Source organism: Myxine glutinosa, chromosome 10 (assembly GCF_964187855.1).
Source record: "Myxine glutinosa chromosome 10, kmMyxGlut1.1, whole genome shotgun sequence".
Classification (NCBI taxonomy): domain Eukaryota; kingdom Metazoa; phylum Chordata; class Myxini; order Myxiniformes; family Myxinidae; genus Myxine; species Myxine glutinosa.
In genome coordinates, this window is record NC_136270.1 from 115,927,537 (window position 1) to 115,934,878 (window position 7,342).

Sequence of the window (7,342 nt, forward strand, 5' to 3'; positions counted from 1 at the left end):
GCTCCCACCCTCTGGAACTCACTACCTCACACCATCAGAGACTCCTCCTCACTCACCACATTCAAAACATCACTAAAGACCCACCTGTTCAACGCTGCATTCAACATTCAACCCACAGCATTTAACCCCTGACTATCTCTTCTCCTTCTCCCTCCTTTTGCTTTAAATATTTCCCTATTGATTCTTGTCTTTTTGCAATTGTTGTTTTCATGTATTGTTATGCATTATGTTTGCCACTCTGTCAAAGCGCCTTTGGGCTTCTGGAAAAGCGCTATACAAAATAAATGAATTATTAATTATTATTATTACATATAGGCCTTAAGCTTCATGCCTTCACGCCTCACCTTCAGGCTACTTTGGACAAATTAGTCCAGATTTCTTAATACATTAATATTGTTTTCATCGTAATAATAATAAGTACGACTCTGATTGTTTATGTCTGTAAACTGTGAAATTAAAATCTCAATGAAAATTTACATAAAAAGCGTAAATGCGTCCGTAAAATAAATAAATAAATAAATAAACCCATAAATTGATATCTCGCAGCAGGTCGGTGATGCTTGCCTATGATCATAAAGCTTCTATATATTTATGTACCAACGTAGGAAGGACAGATTGGTATTGCTTACACAATGTGAAATTTGTGTAAGCAAACACAATGTGTAAGCATAACCCAATAGTCGTGTATAACACACTCGACAATATCAGGGTTATTCTGGAAAAAGATTTCACCTGCAGCAGCTGAACACCCAATTGCAACCTTCAGAAGAATCGCTTTCTCGGGGAATTTGAAGTATTTGAGGAACATGATGACGGTCGCTGCTGTCACTCCAAGACAAGCCATCACCATAAATACTCTGGAAACTGCAAAATAAGCGTCGTTGATGTGAAAATGTTAAAAGAAATAAAAATAAAGCAATTGTACAAAAGATACAGTTTTGTTGAATCAGGATTCCTATTTAAACTCTCCCAGACCATGGTTCAGGCTGAAAAGTCCAACATCATATAGAAGTTATAACTATATTTCCAAATAAAACTGAGAGTGTATGAAAGGAAGGTCTTTACCAGTACATGATCCATGTACGCACGAAAATGGGACGCATCCATGTCTTGAGCCATAAAAACACACTTTCCACAGACCAAGAGTTCCACGCCTTCCCAACAGCCAGCTGGGTAGAGCCGTGCCAACGATGGTGAACAGGCAACCGAGAACCAGCAATGTCAACGTGATGCCACGGAGAGTCTCCGCAGACGGCATTGCTGCGACAAAGTGGAAACCTCGATTTGCTCAAGATCCTCATTGGCATCCTTCTTATATTGAAGAGGTAACCGCAAGGTGTTGTGAAACAAGGTCCCACATACGAAGGCATATCACAAAGGATGTTTCCACACTGCCTTCTTTTTTTCTTTTCTGTTTTGTGGCCGCTCCTGGATCCACTTTGCATCGTTCTAACAGATGCAAAATGTGGAGCTGCATCGTTCCCACCAGATTACAAGGAAACCTCCGTTTCAAAAATGGAGAAGTCTCAAGAACTGCCAGGGGTGACCCTCATGTGTGAAGTGCAGGTGCTAGCCTTGAGTATAGGAGAGGATCTATAGTTATATCAGGGGATGTAGCAGAGTCCTGGGGGTGGAGAGGGAGCCCAGTGGGCGAGTGGTTGGTGTTGTTGGTTCATATGCAGCGTATTGCTGCTGGTTGCATCATTCTTTCTGTAAGTGTGGCTGTGATGCTAATGCAATGCCCCCGTTTCCAGTAAGCTGGTACGAATTTTGTTGACCTCGAAAGGATGACAGGCTGAGCCAACCCACCTTGCATTATTTGATGGCACGACAGGTGCTCCAACTGAAGACCCCAATATCTTAAGCCAACCACCTTAACCATAAAGCCAACAACAGTCAGGTGAGTGGTGATCATTACGAACTGAGTGTACCTCTTGTGTCTTGATTTTGGTTGGATAACGAGGAGGGGGCTTTTGCAATGAGGCCCCTTCTATTTTTAAGTCTGGGATATTTTGTAGATTGGTATAAAATGGGGTTGGCATCCTGCTGGGCACAAGTAAATGTTGTTATTGTTTTTACAAAATTTCCGAATGTTTATTTTTATACAGGTGATTTTGATGGTACTGCATTGTCATCAGAAAGCTTCTTTGTAGGAAGGTAACTTTGTACATTTGAGATGCAGCCATCTGCTGTTACATCTAATGCAGAGAATGTAGTAGTGATGGTTGGTGATTTCAGGTTACCAGCAGGGCAGATGTAGATGGGTGGATCAGAGTTGTGTTCAATGTCTCCAGCAAGTATAGACGCCATAATCTCGATAAAAATATGAAAGAATCTACCATATAAAACACAATGTGAGTTTGTGTGTTTGTACAGATGTCTGACCCCCTTTATAAGGGTAGGTTTTAAAGACCAATCTTTTAACACGAATGTACGTTCGCTACGGTCTATTTTTGAGGATAAAACAAACTCGAAAAAACATTTTCCATAAAAGAGTAATTATGTCTCTTCTATTGGAAATGTAGACGGTGGCTTGCAAACCGAGCCACAAAGGTGGTGTACAGAAGGGTTTTTAAAAATAACAATAAATACAGGTGCAAGGAGGTGAAATTCGCTGCACATTATGTGCAATGCGTGCAGAGTATAACGAGGGTTCATTTACGTCCGAAGGATGTCTAATAAATAAAGAAGATAAAAACACACCTGACACTAGGCCGAGGCTTCAGAATTTGGCACGCTCACAAGGCTGCACCGTCGAATAAACTGTTCCAACGTGTCATTTTTGATGGGCTTTTTACCAGTGTAATATAGTCTCCAGGAACGCGTCTTTGTGCCTCCCCTCAGGCCTGCCGTCTGTAGTTCTTCCATAGTAGGATAAGATGATGAGGCACGATCATCTGCTTCTTTTTGGAGTCAGAGCCACCACCCAAAGGTGATCCTCTCCTGCCCATTTTTGTTTCTAAAGGAATAATACAACTGCCTTTTGAAACTCTTTTGGTATCTCTAATTTGTTAAAGATGTGGCTACATAGACATGCCATGACTTGTTTTGCTGCCACCTTTTCACGCACAAAATGAGTTGTGGATTTAATGTTCCTTTATTAGTACTGAGGGAGTGAGCCACCTGTCATACCATAATAACAGCTAGGATAGGGCTGACAGGATGGCCAAGAGGTAGCATACTCGCCTCTAAGCTGTCTAGCCTTGGTTTGAATCATGACCGAGCTATAAACTGTTTTTACAGGCATCAATGTGTGTGCCGTCACTCTGATGGACGTTAAACGGGCGTCCCATCTACCAGCATTGGTTGGTGGATGTTTAAGATCCCATGGTGTCTTTCAAAAAGACAAGGCGAGCTATCGCCGGCACAATGGCCAAATTCCAAATTCCTGCCCTATCCAGCAGAGGGTACTGCATCAGCGGCACAGCCATGCTCTCAACCAATGATGCTACCCCACAACATTGTGGTACATACAAATGAAGAAGAACAACTAGGATTACTAGAGAACTGCATCTACAGGTAGTGGATAAAAAATAAATGGAAACACCAATGTAAAGTAAATTAATAGGGCATTTGGGCCACCAAGTGTGGCCAGTACGGCCTGTATGTGCCATGGCATAGATTCCACCAGCATCTGGAATTCTGCAGGAGGGATGCGGCACCATTCTTTCACAAGAAAGTCAATCAACTCACACCTGTTTGATGGAGGTGGAAAACGCTATCTCAGCAGTCATTCCAGAATATCCCATAGATGCTCAAATGGGTTAAGATCTGGTGACTGAGAAGGCCATGACATAGGGATATCAGTGCCATGCTCATCACACCATTGGGCTACCATACGTGCTCTGTGGATGGAGGCATTGCCATCCTGGAAGATACCCCTCCAAGCAGGAAAGAGATTTTTTTTTTTTTTTTTTTTTTTTTTTTTTGTATACTGAATCGAGGCTCGTGAAAGAGCTAACATTTACTTCACAAACAAATCGACCAGACAAACAAAATACACAAAAAGAGGGAGCGGAAGACAAGATGGGGAGAAAAGGGGAAGCACACAAACACAACATCCGAGAGCAGGGAGATGTGTGGGAGGGAGAGGGCCCGGATGGGAAGGGGGGGGGGGGGGGGAGGGAGAAGTATAAAGCACAAGGACACCAAGGACTTCCAGGACAGAAGTTGGTATTTCAAAAAGTGGAATTGGGGTGAAATTAGTGGGGGTAGAAAAGATCAAGGTTTTGGATGGGGGAAGATAAGAGATGGTGGTGAACAGCTGTTTTAAAGACTTGGAGGGTGGAGTGGGATTGAAGAGAGTGAGGGAGTTTGTTCCAGAGGCGGGAGAAAAGAGGAATGAAGGAGTGAAGATGAGCAGAGAGTCTTGATTTTGGCAGTTTAACCAAAAGAGGGTTGCAGGCAGATCTTGTGCGACCTGTAGGAATATTTGCGGGACAGAGCCCAGAGAGAGCTGGGGGGGCAAGGCCAGAGAGGAGTCAGTAGAAGACGGAAAGACCACCAACCTGCCTGCGGTGAGTGAGTGAGAGGCCCTTGGAGTTAGCTTCATCGCGGGAGATTCCAATGATTCTGAATGCTTTGGTTTCAACAGCGCGAAGGCGAGCTAGGTGTGAGGCAGGAGCACCAGCCCAGAGGGGAGAGCAGTATTCCATTGAGCTGCGGATGAAAGCCTTGTATGTGGTGAGAAGCTCAGGTGTGCCAAGGAAGGACTTCGCAAGACGGAGGATGCCCAGTCGGCAACTGGCTTTGGAGGCCAGATTTGAAATGTGGTTTTTCCAGGAAAGATCATGGCAGATAGTGAGACCCAAAAGCTTGAGTGACAGAACTTCTTGGAGAGGATTATTCAGAAAGTGGATGGGAGGGTTGTCCAGTCGGTCTTTTCGGAGAGACATCGTAAGAGTGTGAGATTTGTCAGGATTGCAAGACATGTTCCACTTGTTTGCCCAGTCTGTGATTTTGTCAAGGTCTGCAGAGAGTGAGGACGCTGCAGACTGCCGATCTGAGGGATGAAGAATGGAGCGACAGAGAGTAGAGTCGTCAGCAAAGAGATAGAGAGGATTTTCAAGAGAGTCAGAGAGATCATTGATGAAGACCAGAAAAAGCACAGGGCCCAGAACACTGCCTTGGGGATCTCCAGCCTGAACAGGAAGAGGAGATGAGAGAAACCCATTCAGGGCCACACGTTGACTACGACTAGAGAGGAAGTCCGCCAGCCATGCGTGGAGATTTCCATGGATACCAAAAGAGGAGAGTTTGGTGAGCAGAGCGGGGTGCCAGACTGTATCGAAGGCACGTGATATGTCAAGGGAGACTGCTCTAATTTCCTGTTTGGCATTGAGGACCTCCATCCATTGTTGAGAAAGCAGAAGCAGCATGTCCAGAGTGGAGTGTCCAGGTCTGAAACCAAATTGATGATCAGAGATCAAGCCATTGGAGAAGAGGAAAGATTTCATATCTGAAGCAATGATGGATTCCATGACTTTGCTGATAATTGGGAGAAGGCTGATTGGTCTGTAGTTGCTGGGATCTGTTTTTGCACCTTTTTTGTGCAAAGCGGTGATGTTGGCAGATTTCCAAGCAGATGGAAGATGACCTTGAGCAAAAGAGAGGGTGAAGAGAACAGAGAGAGGGAGTGAAAGAGTGGAAGAACATGATTTTAGGACCCGTGGGCTGATGCCGTCAGGTCCAGTTGCAGAATCAGAGTCGAGGGTTGACAGAAACTTTTCCACCTTGTCAGGAGGAAAGGACACAGAGTCCAGGAGCAGCTGGGTACGACTGGGTATGGTGGGTACAGAGAGGGATGGGTTTGGGACACAAGATTTAGAGGCAAACACAGAGTTGAGGCATTCGGCTTTTTCACGTGCGGAGTCAGCCGTGTGGCCATTTAAGGTGAGGGAGGGGATAGAGGGGGAACAAACACCTGAAACAGATTTTACCAGACGCCACCATGATTTGGAAGAGGGAGACAGATAAGAGAGTTCGGTCCTGAGGACGGAGAGATATTGTTTCCTGGCTCTCCTGAGGGTGGACACACACTTGTTTCGGGCTTTGTGAAAGGAAATGAGATTTCCTTCCGTTGGATTTGCTTTCCAGGAGACGAAAGTAAGTTGTTTCTGGGCAATAGCCTCACCACAAGATTCCGTGTACCATGGACGGGAGGAAGGGTATGACAACTGAAGACGAGAAGGGATAAATCTGTGCATGAGAGAGAGCAATTTACTTTGGAAGAATTCCCAGGATGAGTTGATGTCAGAAGCAGTAGAGATGGGAGACCAGTCCAGATGATTGATGGCTGCTTGAAGACCGTGCCAGTTGGCCTGAGTGAAATGCCAGACTCGTCGACGCTGAGGAGGCTCTCTGAAAATGGTCAGAGAGATGTCCACTTTAACAAGCACATGATCAGAAGAGCCGATTGGAGCAGAAGAGCAGCAGACATTTTCAGGGAAGTTAGTCATAACCAAGTCCAGAAGAGAAGATTCTCCGTTGACTGAGATCCGGGTTGGGAAATTGACAGATTGTGTCAGTCACAGTTTTTTTTTTTTGTTTTTTTTTGTATACTGAATCGAGGCTCGTGAAAGAGCTAACATTTACTTCACAAAGAAATCGACCAGAAAAACAAAATACACAAAAAGAGGGAGCGGAAGACAAGATGGGGAGAAAAGGGGAAGCACACAAACACAACATCTGAGAGCAGGGAGATGTGTGGAAGGGGGAGGGCCCGGGGGGAGGAGGCATGGGAAGGGGGGGGGGAGGGAGAAGTATAAAGCACAAGGACACCAAGGACTTCCAGGACAGAAGTTGGTATTTCAAAAAGGGGAATTGGGGTGAAATTAGCGGGGGTAGAAAAGATCAAGGTTTTGGATGGGGGAAGATAAGAGATGGTGGTGAACAGCTGTTTTAAAGACTTGGAGGGTGGAGTGGGATTGAAGAGAGTGAGGGAGTTTGTTCCAGAGGCGGGAGAAAAGAGGAATGAAGGAGTGAAGGTCAGCAGAGAGTCTTGATTTTGGCAGTTTAACCAAAAGAGGGTTGCAGGAAGATCTTGTGCGACCTGTAGGAATATTTGCGGGACAGAGCCCAGAGAGAGCTGGGGGAGCAAGGCCGGAGAGGAGTCGGTAGAAGACAGAAAGACCACCAACCTGCCTGCGGTGAGTGAGTGAGAGGCCCTTGGAGTTAGCTTCATCGCGGGAGATTCCAATGATTCTGAATGCTTTGGTTTCAACAGCACGAAGGCGAGCTAGGTGTGAGGCAGGAGCACCAGCCCAGAGGGGAGAGCAGTATTCCATTGAGCTGCGGATGAAAGCCTTGTATGTGGTGAGGAGCTCAGGTGTGCCAAGGAAGG

General features: G+C 45.5%; 1 protein-coding gene across 2 annotated transcripts in view; it reads right to left on the reverse strand.

The window, feature by feature from the left end:
• The window catches only part of LOC144894084 (uncharacterized), a 31,298-nt gene extending 29,992 nt beyond the window's left edge, over window positions 1-1,306 (reverse strand). The window contains exons 1-2 of one of the 2 annotated variants that reach the window (XM_078786023.1): window positions 1,066-1,302; window positions 733-864 (exon numbers count right to left, since the gene is read on the reverse strand). In XM_078786023.1, coding sequence (XP_078642149.1) covers window positions 733-864; window positions 1,066-1,258 — 325 coding nt within the window. In that variant the 5' untranslated portion in view covers window positions 1,259-1,302. Of the gene's footprint in view, window positions 1-732; window positions 865-1,065 lie in introns of both variants that reach the window. The other variant, XM_078786025.1, reaches the window with a different exon arrangement.
• Between the last annotated feature and the right edge of the window lie 6,036 nt (window positions 1,307-7,342).